Source organism: Ambystoma mexicanum, chromosome 8, assembly GCF_040938575.1.
Source record: "Ambystoma mexicanum isolate Mex_15411 chromosome 8, UKY_AmexF1_1, whole genome shotgun sequence".
In the NCBI taxonomy this organism is placed as follows: Eukaryota; Metazoa; Chordata; class Amphibia; order Caudata; family Ambystomatidae; genus Ambystoma; species Ambystoma mexicanum.
This window is the reverse complement of record NC_090929.1, coordinates 34560053-34580531: the sequence shown is the minus strand read 5'-3', so window position 1 is coordinate 34580531 and position 20479 is coordinate 34560053. Positions and strand designations below refer to the sequence as shown.

At 52.4% G+C, this 20479-nt stretch overlaps 1 protein-coding gene across 2 annotated transcripts in view; it reads left to right on the top strand.

The window, feature by feature from the left end:
- CRAT (carnitine O-acetyltransferase) overlaps positions 1-20479 on the top strand; it is a 362964-nt gene that overhangs the window by 133038 nt on the left and 209447 nt on the right. For both annotated transcript variants that reach the window (XM_069609217.1, XM_069609218.1), the window contains exon 4: positions 15132-15185. In XM_069609217.1, coding sequence (XP_069465318.1) covers positions 15132-15185 — 54 coding nt within the window. The remainder of the gene's footprint in view (positions 1-15131; positions 15186-20479) is intronic.

The following is a 20479-nucleotide window of genomic DNA, read 5'->3' as shown; positions in this document are numbered from 1 at the left end:
TGCATTCATTTGCAACTGTGGAATCAGTTTGAAATCAGTTTGCAAGTCTGAAACAACAAAGAAAATATATTTCCACAGTAGATAAATAAATACTGAAAAAACAGACAATAAATGTCAAATAAAAGGTCTCCCAAAGCAGACCCTTTATTTGACATTTATTGTTAAAACACATTTTATTTATTGTCTTCATGAATATTGTTGAATTCATGTGTTAAGCACCACTGATTCTGCTTTCCTTTTAACCAGTATATGTTTAATGAAATACAGTACTATTTTCCTCTCCGAGTTCTGGTGTTTTCACTTTTTCTTTTCTCTTTGCCCTATTCTCTGATTGAATTAGAATTTACCTCTCAATCCATTATACAGATTTTTGGATTTCTTGTTTTCACAACATATAATGCTAATGCGACACAATAAACGGACACGATGCAGTCCCTTCAAGTTCCTTTATTCAACTGGCTTATCTCGCTCACGCTTGGTGGTAACCCCACCTTACTGTTGCCCCTAGAATCTTGAAAAAGGAAAGACGACAGGAGGCTGCTTGTCCCTGTGGACATAGACAGAGGACATTACACCCCCTCCCCCCCCACTGAAACCAAAATGTCCTCCTTTTACCCCATTTCTTCCATCCATCTGGTGGATTTGCAAATTGTTCTTTTGGATGAACTTCTGACTACAGGGGTTTAGTGTTCTCTGTCACTGTCACTCTCATCAATGTCCACATCGCCATCTGCAAAGTCCAGACAACTGTCAGATGAGTTCTCTGTGACATCCTGGGTCTCACTTCTTTGAGTTGTATCACTATCAATCTGTTTGAAAAAGGATGAGTTTCTGGTGACTGCCAGCTGGGCTTGCTGCTGTCACCATGGATCCTTTGATGTGTGTCACGGTCAGAGGCTCAGGGCTGAATGCCGGCACCTCCTTGGATCCTTCCGACTGTCATACCAACACTTGGTCCCCTATGTGGATCTCAGTGTTTTTGCCTTCCTCCTAGCATCGGCATAACTCTTCATTTTCTACTTGCTTGCTTTGTCTTTGTCTCTGGCTTTTATTTTTGCATCCACCGCCACTTCCCTGTAGGTGGTTTGAGGGAGAGTGGTTTTTACCACTCTGCCAAACATCAGTTCTTATGGGCACACTCCCGTGGAGCTGTGAGCTGTATTGTGATAGTCTCTGAGAAGTGTGCAAATAGCTTGCATGAACGACCCCTTCGTGATGGAGCAAATTTGTAGTGAGCGCTTCAGTTTGGCCATAAACCGCTCAACAGTGCCAGTGGCCTGAGGCCATAAAGGAGTGACCTTCTGGTGTTAACCCAGATGCTCGGCAAACATTGCGAAATCATGCCCACTGAACGGCGGGTCATTGTCCGACTTTACAATGTTTGGGATACCATAGTCTGCAAACGTTTTATCCAAAGCTGGTATGACTGCATGTGCTGCTGTCGAATGTATCTGTTGCACTTCTGGGAATCTCGACATTTCATCTATGATGACTAGAACATACTTGCCATTTGGCATTGGTCCAAACTTGTCAACAGTTACTTCGTCCCAGACTTGTAGTGTCATTGAGGTCATTTTGAGCGGTTGTGGGAATGTGTGTGGTGCGACCGCTTTACAGAGGATGCAGTTTCAAGTTTTTTTTCAGTCTTCATGTCCATCTGGGGAAACCACACTTTTGTCTGAAGTTGCCTCTTGGTGGACACAATTCCCTGGTGTCCCGTATGTGCCATGGCAATGACTCTGTCCTGCAATCCCTCTGGGATGACCGCTTCGGTCTTCTTTCAGTAGCAGACCCTATGAGGATATGGATAGATTGCTTCAGTATGTGAAATGTTTGGAACAGTTTTTGTTCCGTCTTGGAGAGGGGCATTCTTCTTTTCTTCCGTTCATGCCATCTCCCTAAGGACACGCTATCTTCCACAGTCATGAGCACAGGGTCTTGTTGCATGCTGTGGAGTAGCTTGGGGATGGTAAGCAATTTGGGCAGCTCATTGCTAACTATGTATTTGATGTACTGATCACTCTTGATGGATTGTGCCTCTTCTTTCACGGGCAGTGGATGTTTTGATAGGAAATCGTCTGGATTGTTGTCCTTCCCCGGGCGATGAACAATCGTAAATGAATACTCTTGCAGTCGTAGCCCCCATCGTGCACTGCGAGGTGGCATCTTGGCTGTTGACTTGCCATAAATGGTGGTAAGTGCCTGATGGTCGGTGATAATGGTGAATCTCCACCCATATAAAAATAGTGATGTTCACATGCCCAGACCAACAGCAGACTTTCCTTTTCGGGTTGTGAGTATGCACACTCCCTAGGGGATGAACTGTGGCTTGCAAATGCCACAATGTGGCTAGCGTATGTAGAAGAATACCAAGAAGAATTTGGTTTGACTTGCGCCGGAATGGCCCCCAGTCCCACGGGACTTGCGTCTACGGTCAATTCCGTTCCCAGTTCAGGGTCGTAATACGCCATGCAAGACGCAGAGGCAATGCGTTTCTTCATTTCCTGGAATGCATCTTTGCAGTCCGTGGACCACACAAAGTCCTGCCCTCTTCCCGTGAGAAGGTGTAGGGGTATGCTTACAGAGGCGAAATCTTGAATGTACCTGGTACAATAGTTTGCCATGCCTAGAAATGATCTGACTGCCGATGTGGGCATGGGCGCTTCAACCATTGCTCGACCCTTGTCTGTGTCGGGTTGCATTCCGTCTTGCGAGAAGATGTGCCCAAAAATGTGTTTTACTTAGTTCACATTTGGAAGAGTTCAGAGTCAGATTAGCCTCTTCTAGCGCCATGCATACCCGGCGCAATGCAGCATCATGAGCTTATTGCGTCACTCTGAACACTAAAATGTCATTGCTGTAATTTCAACATTGGGGAAGTATGTTTTATGACTTGGTGTATTCCAGTTTGAAAAGTTTCCACCGTTGAGGACACGCTAAAGCTAAGTCGCTTGTAGCGAAAAAGTCCTAGGTGTGTTGAAAATGTAGTTATATAATGGGACTCTGGATGCAGTTCAAGTTGATGATACCCCTTGTTGAGGTCTAACTTAGAAAAGATTTCACTCCATGCAACAAGTGTATCATGTCCTTCATTCCTGGAGCCAAATGTCTTTCCCTCTCAATAGCTATGTTCGGTGCCCTCCTACCCACACAGATGTAATAGTGTTGCTATTTTCCTTCTTGGGAACTGGAACAATGGGCGATACCCAGATCGTGGGTCTGGTTGCGTGTTCTATGATGTCCTGGTTGAGAGGTGATTGTGTCTCATGCGCTGCCTGCCTTTGGATGTTCAATGGGATTCCTCTGTAATGTTGGGCCACCGGTCTGATCTGCAGGTTGATGTGTAACTTGATCTGTTTTCCCTTTAACTTGCCTAGGCCTTTGAATAGAGTCGGGAACATCTTCACCATCATGTACTTTGGGTTTACGGTGTGCGTGGTCATGATTTGCTTCATGATATGCACTAGTCCCATCCGTATGGCGGATTTAAAACTGAGAATACTGCCTCCAGGCACTTCGCCTTTCACTACATATATTGTCACCATCACTGTTTTGTCCTTGTATGTGCATGTGGCTTTTAACATGCCCTTGCAGTTTAATGGCGTATTTGTACTATAGGGGTAAATGTCGATATCGGGTGGCTGTAGCGCCCTCTTGTTTTTGAGTCCTTGGTAGGTTTCTTCATTCACCACATTGACCGTGGCTCCTGTGTCGATTAAGAATTCACGAGGGCTCCCATTATTTGCAGCACTAATATCGGGCTGTACTCTGTTGCAGTCTTGTTGCCTATGGCGTTCATGTAGCCCCTTTTTCAGTCACCACTGGATGATGATGAATCTGAGTCAGTGTGTCGTTTAGGTGAGGCCTCTATGTATTTTACTTCATAACGAGTTGATCTTCTCCTTGAGTCATCTGGCGAGCGCTTTCGATGAGTGTCATCCCTTCTGTCTCGTTGTTGTCCATATCTGTGGGGAGATTCTAGCCTTCTGCTGGTAGACCGATGTCTTGGGCTGGTGCTAGACCCCCATTGTCTGGAGTGGGAGTTTTCTCATCTCCTGCTTTGCTCCCTGTGGGAAGCAGGCTTCTGGAAGTATTTGACATTTTTACATACCGATTGAAAATGGTTTTCACCTCCACATTTGTCACCGTTGTCCTACAGCTGGGCTTGGGCTGACAATGAGGGAAGTTGTATCCGCAGCGATAACACTTTTTGTGTTCTTGCATCTGCGCTTTCTCAGATGACCGCATTTGGCACAGGGGTGCAGCGGGTGCTCTGTGATTTTGATGTTGCCCAAAGATTTGTTTGCAGTGACGGTGCCATGTCTGCCCTTGCGAGCTGCAGAATTTCTTAAAATGATCTTGTCTTTTGTAATAGTTTCTTGCGTAATTCAGCCGATTCACAGCCAGCAATTGTTTGAGATTTCAATACTTCTTCTGTGGAATAATTTTCAAAGTCGCAGTATTTCACTGTCTTGCGCAATCTCATGACTAAATTGTCAAGTGTTTCTCCTTTCTCTTGAGTGGACGTGTGAAATATGTGGAGTTTGTAATCTATGTTCCTTAGTGGGGCAAAATAATTATTGCCCACCCCTCTCGCTCTTGCTTCTGAGGCCCACCCCTCTCGCTCTTGCTTCTGAGGCCCACCCCTCTCGCTCTTGCTTCTGAGGCCCACCCCTCTCGCTCTTGCTTCTGAGGCCCACCCCTTGAGGGCTGAGGAGCTCCATGCTCTGGCACCCGAGGGCCTCAGCCCACCACTGTTGCTCAGGAGCCCCATGCTCTGGCTCCCTAGTGCCTCAGCCCACCCTTGCTGCTGAGGAGCCCCTGGGGGAGCTCCATGCTTGGATCCCTAAGGGTCTCAGTCCACTCCTGCTGCTGAGGAGCCCAATTTCTGGGCTCTTGAGGGCCTCAGTCCATCCGTGCTGCTGAGGAACCCCCGGGGGCTCACGAGGGCCTCAGTCCACCTCCGCTGCTGAGGACCCCCATACTCTGGCTCCCAGGGCCTGGTCGACCTCTGCTGCTGAGGAGCCCCATGCGCTAGGTCCCAAGGTCCTAGGTCCACCCTTACTGCTGAAGAGCACCATGCTGTGGCTCCCGAGGGCCTCAGTCCACCCCTGCTGCCTAGGAGCCTGTGGAGGAGCCCCATGCTATGGCTCCTTAGGGTCTCAGTCCACCTTTTCTGCTGAGGAGCCCCATGCCCTGACTCCGGATGTCCTCAGTCCACCCATGCTGCTCAGGAGCCCCTTGGTCTGGATCCCAGTCCACCCCTGTTGCTCGGGAGCCTCGTGCCATGGCTCCGGAGGGCTTCAGTCCACCCCTGATGCTGAGGAGCCCCATGCTCTGGTTCCTGAGGGCCTCAGCCCACCCCTGCTGCTGAGGAGCCCCATGTGATGGCTCCCTAGGGCCCCAGTCCACACCCACTGCTGAGGAGAGCCATGCTCTGGCTCCAGAGAGACTCGGCACACCCTAGCCCATGCCCTGTTGCTGAGGAGCCCCATGCTCTGGCCCGCCTCCACTGCCCGCCTCCACTGCTGAGGAGCCGCAGTCCCTGCTGCGCCTCCACTGCTGAGGAGCCCCATGCTCTGGCCCGCCTCCACTGCTGAGGAGCCGCATGCCCTGCTGCTGAGGAGCCCCATGCTCTGGCCCGCCTCCACTGCTGAGGAGCCGCATGCCCTGCTGCTGAGGAGCCCCATCCTCTGGCCCGCCTCCACTGCTGAGGAGCCGCATGCCCTGCTGCTGAGGAGCCCCATCCTCTGACCCGCCCCCACTGCTGAGGAGCCGCATGCCCTGCTGCTGAGGAGCCCCATGCTCTGACCCGCCTCCACTGCTGAGGAGCCGCATGCCCTGCTGCTGAGGAGCCCCATCCTCTGGCCCGCCTCCACTGCTGAGGAGCCGCATGCCCTGCTGCTGAGGCGCCCCATGCTCTGGCCCGCCTCCACTGCTGAGGAGCCGCATGCCCTGCTGCTGAGGAGCCCCATGCTCTGGCCCGCCTCCACTGCTGAGGAGCCGCATGCCCTGCTGCTGAGGAGCCCCATGCTCTGGCCCGCCTCCACTGCTGAGGAGCCGCATGCCCTGCTGCTGAGCCCCATGCTCTGGCCCGCCTCCACTGCTGAGGAGCCCCATGCGTTCCTGGTGAGGAGCCCCATGCCCTGGCTCCCGGGGGCCTCAGTGCCCCCACCCCCCCCCTGCTCGGCAGTTCCATGCCCTGCTGCTGAGGAGCCCCATGCTCTGGCCCGCCTCCACTGCTGAGGAGCCGCATGCCCTGCTGCTGAGGAGCCCCATGCTCTGGCCCGCCTCCACTGCTGAGGAGCCGCATGCCCTGCTGCTGAGGAGCCCCATCCTCTGGCCCGCCTCCACTGCTGAGGAGCCGCATGCCCTGCTGCTGAGGAGCCCCATCCTCTGACCCGCCCCCACTGCTGAGGAGCCGCATGCCCTGCTGCTGAGGAGCCCCATGCTCTGACCCGCCTCCACTGCTGAGGAGCCGCATGCCCTGCTGCTGAGGAGCCCCATCCTCTGGCCCGCCTCCACTGCTGAGGAGCCGCATGCCCTGGTGCTGAGGAGCCCCATGCTCTGGCCCGCCTCCACTGCTGAGGAGCCGCATGCCCTTCTGCTGAGGAGCCCCATGCTCTGGCCCGCCTCCACTGCTGAGGAGCCGCATGCCCTGCTGCTGAGGAGCCCCATCCTCTGGCCCGCCTCCACTGCTGAGGAGCCGCATGCCCTGCTGCTGAGGAGCCCCATCCTCTGGCCCGCCTCCACTGCTGAGGAGCCGCATGCCCTGGTGCTGAGGAGCCCCATGCTCTGGCCCGCCTCCACTGCTGAGGAGCCGCATGCCCTGCTGCTGAGGAGCCCCATGCTCTGGCCCGCCTCCACTGCTGAGGAGCCCCATGCGCTCCTGGTGAGGAGCCCCATGCCCTGGCTCCCGGGGGCCTCAGTGCCCCCGCCCCCCCCCCCTTGATCGTCAGTCCCATGCCCTGGCTCCCGGGGGCCTCAGTACCCCCGCCCCCACCTTGCTCTGCAGTCCCATGCCCTGCTGCTGAGGAGTCCAATGCTCTGGCTCCCGGGGGCCTCAGTACGCCCCCCCCCCCTTGCTCGTCAGTCCCATGCCCTGGCTCCCGGGGGCCTCTCAGTACCCCCCCCCCCCCTTGCTCGTCAGTCCCATGCCCTGGCTCCCGGGGGCCTCAGTACCCCCGCCCCCACCTTGCTCTGCAGTCCCATGCCCTGCTGCTGAGGAGTCCAATGCTCTGGCTCCCGGGGGCCTCAGTACGCCCCCCCCTTGCTCGTCAGTCCCATGCTCTGGCTCCCGGGGGCCTCCGTACCCCCCCCCCCCTGCTCGTCAGTCCCATGCTCTGGCTCCCGGGGGCCTCAGTACCCCCCCCCCCCTTGCTCGTCAGTCCCATGCTCTGGCTCTCGGGGGCCTCAGTAACCCCCCCCCCCCTGCTCGTCAGTCCCATGCTCTGGCTCCCGGGGGCCTCAGTACCCCCCCCCTTGCTCGTCAGTCCCATGCTCTGGCTCCCCGGGGCCTCAGTACGCCCCCCCCCCCTTGCTCGTCAGTCCCATGCCCTGGCTCCCGGGGCCTCAGTACCCCCGCCCCCACCTTGCTCTGCAGTCCCATGCCCTGCTGCTGAGGAGTCCAATGCTCTGGCTCCCGGGGGCCTCAGTACCCCCCCCCCCTGCTCGTCAGTCCCATGCTCTGGCTCCCCGGGGCCTCAGTACGCCCCCCCCCCCCCCCTTGATCGTCAGTCCCATGCTCTGTCTGCTGAAGGCACCACCTGACTCCTGACATCAATCATTGGGTAAGTTAAGGCGGGCAACGATATGTGATCGTGTAGCCTTTGCCCAGAGTAACCTTTGGCACACTTGTGACTTGGCCAGGGGCCCCCATGACGATCTGCCGGAGACGTGCTGGTCACGTGACTCTGCCAGGCCTTCCTTTCACTTCCGCATCGAGGGACAGTCGGGACCTGCTTTGCCGAGGCGTGCGGTGCGCATGCGCGCGTCACGGGGCTTCCCTCACACGAGGATCCAGCCTTCCAGGGGGGCGGGGCGGGGCGGGGCAGGGGTGACACTAGCCCTGCCCTCTCCACCCTGGTCACGACCCTGGGCCCCCAAGAAGGCGTGCCGGTGTCCCATCAAAGGGTCAGCGGGCCAAACTGCTCTTATGTTACAGCCGGTAAAACGTGACTTTTCACATGTAAGAGACCATTTAAAAGTAAATATTAAACAGAAGAATTTCAAACAACATAAACAAGACGTGGTACCATCTTCCCCCAAAGCACATACAGGGATTACAATTTTAACAAGATAAAGCTGGACCAGGTTAAGACCAACGGATCAGATCAGTTGTGACATAGCTCTCAACCTTTTTTCCATGCAAAGGCGGGTGAAATCACCCGATTTTGTGTTTGGCGGGTGACAGGCCCATTGAAATGAATGGGCGTGCACGAGGCTTGGCGGGTGACTCACCTGTTTACAAGGCGGGTGACACCCGCCAAAAGCGGGTGAGTTGAGAGCTATGGTTGTGAACACCAGCCTGCGTGGCGTTCGGATGGAGTTGTGAATGTTAGCATGCCCACACCTGGACGGATCTCTAAACTCTAGCCTGCGCCGCATCTAGTTAAAGTATGAATGTTGGCATGGCCACACCTGGATGGAGTCCTAAACATTGGCCTGCGCCGCGTCTAGATGGGAATGTGAGGGCCAGCAAGTGCCACACTCAGACAGAACTGTGAATGTCAGCATGCTAAAGGTCAGGTAACCCACTAACCAATATAAGCTCAAACTCTGCATACTTATCTCACTCAAAAAAACTCGCACAACCATCTCTCGCACAACAAGCCGCACGCACTTCACAACACCGCAACAACACATAAGCCGGAGCAACAGCACATGCGGACTCTCACTGATCCAATACCCGCACCAAAGATCAGCCCACGGTGTACACCGAGTTGAAGCTGCCAACAGAACACCACTCCTCTCACTATCCTACTCCCTCTTCACCTTACTAACCCATCCCACCTTTATCATTTACAGATCCGCCTGAGCGCCTGGGGACCAATTCCGTTGGTGACGGTGCGCGGTACAAATACCTTTAACGTTTAACAGATCAATTCTCACAACTCAGGCCGACTTGCAGAGCAAATGAGCTCTTTCAATACCATGATGACTTTCCACGGTGGAAGCATCTCGTGGCCCCAGTCACGTGTCCCCAAAATAACTGCGAGTCCAGCCACCAGTCCTGATCTACACATTTCATGAACCTTTTGACTCCAGGTTCCTTTGTTCCACACATGCAATCAGGACATGTCTAAGATTTTCAACACACTGGTTGTCCCAGCGTGTGCTTAGGTTATCAGTATATAAAAACCTATTTCACAAAACTGATTAAACACATGTGACATTATGCAAGTTCAGAGTATGTTCAAAACAGTAAAGGTTTTCCATCACATTAATATACACCCTAAAAAGTGAACTCCTATTCAACAGTTACATAAAGGCCTTAAAACCAGTCCAAGGGCATGTAGTCTTCCGGGGGTTTTACTGCGTGTCTTTCACCCAACACAATCCACCATCATGTGTTGTCCAAGCTTTGAACATTTTGCAAGAACCCCCGCTCTTCCCTTTAAGGCCCCGCCCACACAGCACAAGTTAATGGTAATGTAAAGTGGTCTTGTATAGCACCCCTCTGAAATGTGTGGTGGTCTTGCGACGTGTGGGTGGGTGGGTGTAAAGGAGAGGAAGGTTCTAAACATGTGGCTTTCACGAGTGCGGACTAGAAGCACCAGAGTCCTGAGTACTCTATGGTTTATGGCATTGATGCATGTGGATGGCTTCTTGAAGGAAAACCTCACAATTTATTAGATGACAGTGCTGCGACACTGGTGCAGCCCATGGCCGATGTAGCAGGCCACGCAATGAGCTCCGTGCTGCTCCCCAACGTCTTCCAGGTGTCGTCTAGTCCTTGTGGGTATTCTAAAGCTGCTAGTAGTCTGAAAGTGGGGAGCTCTGGGCTCCGGAGGAATCCTATTAGTTTTAGGGTTGTACTGAATCGGTAAGTTCAAGCCGATTATGTGCTGTTACTGTTCTGGGCTCTATTTCATGTTTGTGGGGGAGGTGTTAGGGTCTTATGGGAGATGGATTCGGGTTCCGATCTCCAAGGTGTTCCTGATGCAAGTGCTGTGCACAGGTGTATCACCATGTCGGTTGTCCCTGTTTGCGAGAGTGGTGCTCTGATCGGTCCTTGTGTCCATATTTGTGATGGCTCTTCTGAGCGGCGCTTCCCTGGGGGTTCAGTATTCTGCACAGTTCAGCCTGTAGAGGGTGCAGTCCAGCCTGTAGAGGGTGTCCTGCGATCTAGAGAACAGCCAGGTTTTGAGATGATTTCTGAAGACCTCTCTGTGGAGTCGTCTGGTCATTGTGTTCCAGAGGTTGGCTGATGGGAAAGAGGACGATCTTGAAGGTACTCAATTTATGAACTTTGAAAGGGTGAGGGGTGAAGTCCACTCTGGCAGAATTGATGAGAAGTGAACGCTTAGTCTGAAATCATGCAGCCAGATCCCCTTGGTTTGAAAGAATTTGCCCACGCCAGCCCTGCATTGCCATCCCTATACCAACGCCCGATACACAGCGAAGGGTCTGCTTTCATGTTACTCACAGGGAATACTGAGGCCCACCTTGGAAGGGCATTGCCATCCCTATACCAACCCCCGAAACACAGCGAAGGGTCTGCTTTCAAGTTACTCACAGGGAATACTGAGGCCCACCTTGGAAGGGCATTGCCATCCCTATACCAACCCCCGATACACAGCGAAGGGTCTGCTTTCAAGTTACTCACAGGGAATACTGAGGCCCACCTTGGAAGGGCATTGCCATCCCTATACCAACGCCCGATACACAGCGAAGGCTCTGCTTTCAAGTTACTCACAGGGAATACTGAGGCCCACCTTGGAAGGGCATTGCCATCCCTATACCAACCCCTGATACACAGCGAAGGCTCTGCTTTCAAGTTACTCACAGGGAATACTGAGGCCCACCTTGGAAGGGCATTGCCATCCCTATACCAACCCCCGATACACAGCGAAGGCTCTGCTTTCAAGTTACTCACAGGGAATACTGAGGCCCACCTTGGAAGGGCATTGCCATCCCTATACCAACCCCCGATACACAGCGAAGGGTCTGCTTTCAAGTTACTCACAGGGAATACTGAGGCCCACCTTGGAAGGGCATTGCCATCCCTATACCAACCCCCGATACACAGCGAAGGGTCTGCTTTCAAGTTACTCACAGGGAATACTGAGGCCCACCTTGGAAGGGCATTGCCATCCCTATACCAACCCCCGATACACAGCGAAGGCTCTGCTTTCAAGTTACTCGCAGGGAATACTGAGGTCCACCTTGGAAGGAAGAAATTGATCATTCGCGTATACACATTTACGAAACCCAGTCTTGTGTATAGGTTGGTTGGCTGCATGGAAAGCAAAGTTTGAGAAATGTTGAAATTATGAATGAGGTGGGTGAGGGGAGTGGGGTCAGTGGGAGGAGAGGGAGGGCGAGAAGGCTAGAGTGTGTCTTTGTATTTCTGTACCCCCGTCTGGGCCCTGTGTTGCGCGCCAGGGGCAGGGGCACTGGCATTAATCTGCCTATGCAACAATGAACGTTCTATGTTGTTAGTCGGGCGAGTCCTTCTACCCCAGACTAGCCTTAAAGGTTTGTAGTTGTGTTTCTGCAGGGCGGAGCAGAATGGCCCACTAGAGGACCATGTAGCGACATTCACTGAGACACCTTTTTAGCTTTGGTTATTAGGTGTTGCTTGCGACACACATAAATCTAAACTATTGCATGCGTACAAATAGGAAGAAATGGCATATGAGGGGGGACACAAAGCTTGTAGATGTTTGATTATTTACGCACCCATTGACTGCCCATGACCATGTAATCTCCATGGCCATTCCCACCCTCCCTCCCTGCCCCAAGCACCTCCTCATGGGAACTTTTCATTTGACGTTCCAGCTAGTGTTTGTTCAAAGCAGTCTTCTGAGAGTTAATGACTTAATTGTAGTTGTAAAACTGCTACTGGTGTAATACATTTTTTTAACCAAGTCTGCCTTCAGCCACTCGATTTATAAGCACACTGCTTGTCTTTTACTGAAGTCCTGTCGAAAACGTGCATTGACAAAGCCAACAGTTTTGGGTTGTAGATGCATATCCAGCTTTTGCCAGGCACCGTTGTTGGATGCCCAGGTACTTGCACCATTGTTCACCTGCTACCATCAATGGCCAGTTATTACCACTAAGGCTGTGCCTGGCAAGTGCCTTTCCTCTGCATACGCAAAATCCCACACTGTTGGCATTGCCAATGCTTGTTTAGTCTCTTTTTAGATCGGGATATGTCCTAACAGTCTGGATGAATGACTATGGGGGCAAAGGACTCAACCACCACTGCTGCTTCTTTACACAATATGTAGTGATATGCAGAAGGAAAGTTTTTGCCTTGTGCCCTTAATGGTTTGCCCAAAAATTTTTATTGCAAAAAAAGATGCGTAATAATAAAAAAAAAATCGATTGGCACTTTTTTTTTAAAGTCCCTATGTAAAAGTTTGAGAAAATGAAGCTCAAAGGGAAGCACATGGGGGCATCCATTTTGTGAAATGGATGCCCTCCGCTGTGCTTGCTTTTGCTTTTGCGGCACTAATGAAGGAAAAGCCAGCCAGCTGTAGTAAACAAAAGTTACCACTGGGTGGCTTTCCCTTCATTGGTGCCGGGACTCGGAGGACGGAGGACGGAGACCGGAGACTACAGGCAGAAAAGCTGCATTTTCTCTAAATTTTACATGGTGGCTTAAAAAAAAAAAAGTGGCAATCGATTTTTTTTATTATTGCCCATCTTTTTTTGCAATAAAATTTTTGGCCGAACCATTCCTTTAAGGATCAGATGTACAAGTCCGTGCTTTCAGCACCCTTCATTGGGTGTCCTAGGGCAATAATTGTAGTTTTAGTTTCAGACTTCAAAGCCACGTTTTTAAGACCCCGGAATAGAACGAGATGATAACTGATTTATCATCTCACGTCTGACATGTCTCCAATCTTCCTGCTCGGCTATACATGTGATAATCACCTGCTTTTAGTTGTTGTTTGACAAAGGCATGAGCTTGTTATGCGTGATGCTAGACGGCAGACCTTTTAATGAGAAGACCTCACTCATTGTTCACTTAATAGTAAGTGATCCAGATGAGACAGACTTATACGATCTGCCCGTGAATGTTTTGTTCCCGGGCTGACTGCCTGCATCCATTCATTGGAAACTGGGGCCCAAGCAATGTTTGTCCCCCGCCTCTATTGTTAAGGATGCAGGGGATACCCACGCAACCCCCGCTCCTCATGTTCAGGGAAGTAGGTCAAATGTGAAGGAGGTAAAAAAGGCCATCCATTTTTAGGTCAAAAGGAAAAAACGATCAAATGTAAGCGAGCAATTTGGGTAATTCTGAAGAGGCGGCATTCTTTTAACTAAAAGGGTCATCACCCGGGCTCCTCTTGAAATAATGTGCAGTGAGAGAAAAGACATCCCTCGCAGCACAGCTTAAAAAAAACCAGGAAAGTTATCGCTCTTATTCGAGTTTCAGAGGTCTTTTAGCAATGGACTAAGGAGCCTCACTCTTCCCCGTAGAGACATTCACAGTTTTGGAGCCTCACTCTTCCCCCGTAGAGATGTTTACAGTTTTGGAGCCTCACTTTTCCCCCCATAAAGATCACTCTTCCCCGTAGATATGTTTACAGTTTTGGAGCCTCACTTTTCCCCCCATAAAGATCACTCTTCCCCGTAGAGATGTTTACAGTTTTGGAGCCTCACTCTTCCCCCATAGAGATCACTCTTCCCCGTAGAGATGTTTACAGTTTTGGAGCCTCACTCTTCCCCCATAGAGATCACTCTTCCCTGTAGAGATGTTTACGGTTTTAGAGCCTCACTCTTCCCCCTGGAGAGATGTTTACAGTTTTCATTGTCCGGCCTAACATCCTACATTAATCTGTGTGCAGTGTCCGTGTGGCTGCAGAGCAAAGACGTGCAGCGAGCTGTAGTGAAGGTAATGCAGGGGCACAAAGAGGGGTCCATGGCTAACGTATGATTCTGATTCTTTCAAGGCAGAGTTACACAGCTACTGAGGTATCTCAACAGGTTGAGTGATTGTTGCTGAGCTGCTCTATCTTGAAGGCTGGCTGTCCATCTGATTTGTGCAGTTCCTTATTAAAGATGGATGCTGTGAAAGGCACCCTTTGACCAGAAGCTGTGGTGGGCTGATCGCTTGCTTGTATTCAGGGTGTGGGTGGGGAATTGGGCGCTTTGAAACACAATTTACTTGATGTATAAGCGCCTTACAAATGCACAATAAATAAATAAATTAAATACATTTCTGCCCCCATTGAGGAAAATCAAAAGTTGGCCCCCATGAGCACCATGGTCCGTTTCCCAAGAACTGCTGTCAGCATAAAAGGAATGTGCATTTCTGTTGAGTAGTTTGACCAGCAAAATCCTCTTTAGAAGTGTACCCCTGATAAAACTCAAGGGAAGGGGTACACAAGCCACAGGGTGTGTGTTTGGGGCGTCCAATGCAAAACGGCACAGTGCAAAGAAAGTGCTGGATCAGAGTTGAAGCCTGCTTTACTTTAGAGATGTCCAATTTCTTATTTCTAAGGCATTGTAAGCTGCACGTTTAGGAAACCATAATGTGCCCAGCAGCTGGGGAGTGCTTTTAGCATGGATGCCCCCCACCTCCAAGATATTCCTGGCCCATCTATTCCGTGGTGTCTGCTGCAGTCCAGAAGAACAGGCTCGGCAAACAAAAGGGCTGTCTGTGCCAGAGGGGGCAGCAAACCAAATGGGGGTGGCACTGAGCAGTTACCCCGTGTCCCCCCGCTGCCCCCCGACCCTCCCTGGGACGCCTGTGATTATTTGGCTTGTAGTCCTAGATTACCCCCATTATAAACCCAGGACTACAAGTCCCAGACTGCATTGTAACACCAGGCCTATACTAGTGTTTCCCGAATGGAATGGACAATGTTGCCATGTATGGGAATGATGTTTGGGAGTGGGGAGGGTAACATATGGCGGGGGAGTTTGTTTCACTCCTTTCTTTTCTTTCCTAGATTTGCAGCCAAGTTGATCGAGGGCGTCCTGGATTTTAAAACCATGGTGGACAAGTGAGTGCTATCCAGCCACACCAATCCCCCCCCCAGACCCCGCCCCCAGGACCGCCGTCTCTCGCTGCCATTTTTGTGCCTCTTTGCTGTCGCCCATCTCTGCTGTTTACTGTGCCCCATTACTCTGACACTACACTTCCCTCGCTGCCCCCTTTCTGAAGTCCTTCACTCCCACTGATCATTGTCCTCTGCTGTTGCTGAGTGTGCTCTCCACTTCACTTTCTACCTGTTCCGCTGTGCCCCCCACCCAGGCCTTGTATTACCCACTGTGTGCCAGCTGTTCTCCACCACCCCTCTCACTCATTGCTGCAGTACTTGGATTTGCCCCCACCCAGTCCTTGTATTAGCCACTGTGTGCCAGCTGTTCTCCACCACCCCTCTCACTCTTTGCTGCAGTACTTGGCTTTGCCCCTCACCCAGTCCTTGTATTATCCACTGTGTGCCAGCTGTTCTCCACCACCCCTCTCACTCATTGCTGCAGTACTTGGCTTTGCCCCTCACCCAGTCCTTGCATTACCCACTGTGTGCCAGCTCTTCCCACCACCCCTCTCACTCATTGCTGCAGTACTTGGTTTTGCTCCCCCAGTCCTTGTATTACCCACTGTGTGCCAGCTCTTCCCACCACCCCTCTCTCATTGCTGCAGTACTTGGCTTTGCCCCTCACTTAGTCCTTGCATTACCCACTGTGTGCCAGCTGTTCCCCACCACCCCTCTCACTCATTGCTGCAGTACTTGGCTTTGCCCCTCACCCAGTCCTTGTATTACCCATTGTATTACCCATTGTGTGCCAGCTGTTCTCCACCACCCCTCTTACTCATTGCTTCAGTACCTGGCTTTGCCCCTCACTTAGTCCTTGTATTACCCACTGTGTGCCAGCTGTTCCCCACCACCCCTCTCACTCATTGCGGCAGTACTTGGTTTTGCTCCCCCAGTCCTTGTATTACCCACTGTGTGCCAACTGTTCTCCACCACCTCTCTCTCATTGCTGCAGTTCTTGGCTTTGCCCCCCACCCAGTCCTTGTATTACCCACTGTGCCAGCTCTTCTCCACCACCCCTCTCACTCATTGCTGCAGTACATGGCTTTGCCCCCCCACCCAGTCCTTGTATTACCCACTGTGTGCCAGCTGTTCTCCACCACCCCTCTCACTCATTGCTGCAGTACTTGGCTTTGCCCCCCACCCAGCCCTTTTATTATCCACTGTGTGCCAGCTGTTCTCCACCACCCCTCTCACTCATTGCTGCAGTACTTGGTTTTGCTCCCCCAGTCCTTGTATTACCCACTGTGTGCCAGCTGTTTCCCACCACCCCTCACACTCATTCCTGCAGTACTTGGCTTCACCCCCCACCCAGTCCTTGTGTTACCCACTGTGTGCCATCTGTTCCCCACCACCCCTCTCACTTATTGCTGCAGTACTTGCTTTTGCCCCTCACTTAGTCCTTGTATTACCCACTGTGTGCCTGCTGTTCCCCACACCCCTCTCACTCATTGCTGCAGTACTTGGTTTTGCCCCTCACTTAGTCCTTGTATTACCCAATGTGTGCCAGCTGTTCCCCACCACCCCTCTCACTCATTGCTGCAGTACTTGGCTTTGCCCCTCACTTAGTCCTTCTATTACCCACTCTGTGCCAGCTGTTCCCCACCACCCCTCTCACTCATTGCGGCAGTACTTGGTTTTGCTCCCCCAGTCCTTGTATTACCCACTGTGTGCCAGCTGTTCCCCACCACCCCTCTCACTCATTGCGGCAGTACTTGGTTTTGCTCCCCCAGTCATTGTATTACCCACTGTGTGCCAGCTGTTCTCCACCACCCCTCTCACTTATTGCTGCAGTACTTGACTTTGCACTCCACCCAGTCCTTGTATTACCCACTGTGTGCCAGCTGTTCTCCACCACCCCTCTCACTCATTGCTGCAGTACTTGGCTTTGCCCCCCACCCAGTCCTTGTATTATCCACTGTGTGCCAGCTGTTCCCCACCACCCCTCTCACTCATTGCTGCAGTACTTGGTTTTGCTCCCCCAGTCCTTGTATTACCCACTGTGTGCCAGCCATTCCCCACCACCCCTCTCACTCAATGCTGCAGTACTTGGCTTTGCCCCCCACACAGTCCTTGTATTACCCACTGTGTGCCAGCAGTTCCCCACCACCCCTCTCACTCATTGCTGCAGTACTTGGCTTTGCCCCCCACCCAGTCCTTTTATTATCCACTGTGTGCCAGCTGTTCCCCACCACTCCTCTCACTCATTGCTGCAGTACTTGGCTTTGCCCCTCACATAGTCCTTGTATTACCCACTGTGTGCCATCTGTTCCCCACCACCCCTCTCACTCATTGGTGCAGTACTTGGTTTTGCTCCCCCAGTCCTTGTATTACCCACTGTGTGCCAGCTGTTCCCCACCACCCCTCTCACTCATTGCTGCAGTACTTGGCTTCACCCCCACCCAGTCCTTGTGTTACCCACTGTGTGCCAGCTGTTCACCACCACCCCTCTCACTTATTGCTGCAGTACTTGCTTTTGCCCCTCAGTCCTTGTATTACCCACTGTGTGCCTGCTGTTCCCCACCACCCCTCTCACTCATTGCTGCAGTACTTGGCTTTGCCCCTCACTTAGTCCTTGTATTACCCACTGTGTGCCAGCTGTTCTCTACCACCCCTCTCACTTATTGCTGCAATACTTGGCTTTGCACTCCACCCAGTCCTTGTATTATCCACTGTGTGCCAGCTGTTCTCCACCACCCCTCTCACTCATTGCGGCAGTGCTTGGCTTTGCTCCCCCAGTCCTTGTATTACCCACGGTATGCCAGGTGTTCCCCACCACCCCTCTCATTGCTGCAGTACTTGGCTTGGCCCTCCACCCAGTCCTTGTGTTACCCACTGTGTGCCAGCCATTCCCCACCACCCCTCTCACTCAATGCTGCAGTGCTTGGCTTTGCCCCTCACTTAGTCCTTGTATTACCCACTGTGTGCCAGCTGTTCTCCACCACCCCGCTCACTCATTGCTGCAGTACTTGGCTTTGCCCCTCACCTAGTCCTTGTATTACCCACTGTGTGCCAGCTGTTCCCCACCACCCCTCTCACTCATTGCTGCAGTACTTGGCTTTGCCCCCCACCCAGTCCTTGTGTTACCCACTGTGTGCCAGCTGTTCCCCACCACCCCTCTCACTTATTGCTGCATTACTTGCTTTTGCCCCTCACTTAGTCCTTGTATTACCCACTGTGTGCCAGGTGTTCCCCACCACCCCTCTCACTCATTGCTGCAGTACTTGGCTTTGCCCCTCACTTAGTCCTTGTATTACCCACTCTGTGCCAGCTGTTCCCCACCACCCCTCTCACTCATTGCGGCAGTACTTGGTTTTGCTCCCCCAGTCCTTGTATTACCCACTTTGTGCCAGCTGTTCCCCACCACCCCTCTCACTCATTGCGGCAGTACTTGGTTTTGCTCCCCCAGTCATTGTATTACCCACTGTGTGCCAGCTGTTCTCCACCACCCCTCTCACTTATTGCTGCAGTACTTGGCTTTGCACTCCACCCAGTCCTTGTGTTACCCACGGTGTGTCAGCTGTTCTCCACCACCCCTCTCACTCATTGCTGCAGTACTTGGCTTTGCCCCCATCCCAGTCCTTGTATTACCCACTCTGTGCCAGCTCTCCCCACCACACCTCTCACTCATTGCGGCAGTACTTGGTTTTGCTCCCCCAGTCCTTGTATTACCCACTGTGTGCCAGCTGTTCTCCACCACCCCTCTCACTCATTGCTGCAGTACTTGGCTTTGCCCCCACCCAGTCCTTGTATTATCCACTGTGTGCCAGCTGTTCCCCACCACCCCTCTCACTCATTGCTGCAGTACTTGGTTTTGCTCCCCCAGTCCTTGTATTACCCACTGTGTGCCAGCCATTCCCCACCACCCCTCTCACTCAATGCTGTAGTTCTTGGCTTTGCCCCCCACACAGTCCTTGTATTACCCACTGTGTGCCAGCAGTTCCCCACCACCCCTCTCACTCATTGCTGCAGTACTTGGCTTTGCCCCCCACCCAGTCCTTGTATTACCCACTGTGTGCCAGCTGTTCCCCACCACCCCTCTCACTCATTGCTGCAGTACTTGGCTTTTCCCCCCACCCAGTACTTGTATTACCCATTGTGTGCCAGCTGTTCTCCACCACCCCTCTTACTCATTGCTTCAGTACCTGGCTTTGCCCCTCACTTAGTCCTTGTATTACCCACTGTGTGCCAAATGTTCTCCACCTCACTCATTGCTGCAGTACTTGGCTTTGCCCCCACCCAGTCCTTGTATTACCCACTGTGTGCCAGCTGTTCTTCACCACCCCTCTCACTCATTGCTGCAGTACTTGGCTTTGCCCCCCACCCAGTCCTTGTATTACCCACTGTGTGCCAGCTGTTCTCCACCACCCCTCTCACTCATTGCTGCAGTACTTGGCTTTGCCCCCACCCAGTCCTTGTATTACCCACCGTGTGCCAGCTGTTCCCCACCACCCCTCTCACTCATTGCGGCAGTACTTGGTTTTGCTCCCCCAGTCCTTGTATTACCCACTGTGTGCCAGCTGTTCTCCACCACCCCTCTCACTCATTGCTGCAGTACTTGGCTTTGCCCCCCACCCAGTCCTTGTATTATCCACTGTGTGCCTGCTGTTCTCCACCACCCCTCTCACTCATTGCTGCAGTACTTGGCTTTGCCCCTCACTTAGTCCTTGTATTACCCACTGTGTGCCAGCTGTTCTCCACCACCCCTCTCACTCATTGCTGCAGTACTTGGCTTTGCCCCCACCCAGTCCTTGTATTACCCACCGTGTGCCAGCTGTTCCCCACCACCCCTCTCACTCATTGCTGCAGTACTTGTTTTTGCCCCTCACTTAGTCCTTGTATTACCCACTGTGTGCCAGCTGTTCCCCACCACCCCTCTCCCTCATTGCTGCAGTACTTGGCTTTGCCCCTCACTTAGTCCTTGTATTACCCACTCTGTGCCAGCTGTTCCCCACCACCCCTCTCACTCATTGCGGCAGTACTTGGTTTTGCTCCCCCAGTCATTGTATTACCCACTGTGTGCCAGCTGTTCTCCACCACCCCTCTCACGTATTGCTGCAGTACTTGGCTTCACCCCCCACCCAGTCCTTTTATTATCCACTGTGTGCCAGCTCTTCTCCACCACCCCTCTCTCATTGCTGCAGTACTTGGCTTCACCCCCCACCCAGTCCTTTTATTATCCACTGTGTGCCAGCTGTTCTCCACCACCCCTCTCACTCATTGCTGCAGTACTTGGTTTTGCCCCTCACCTAGTCCTT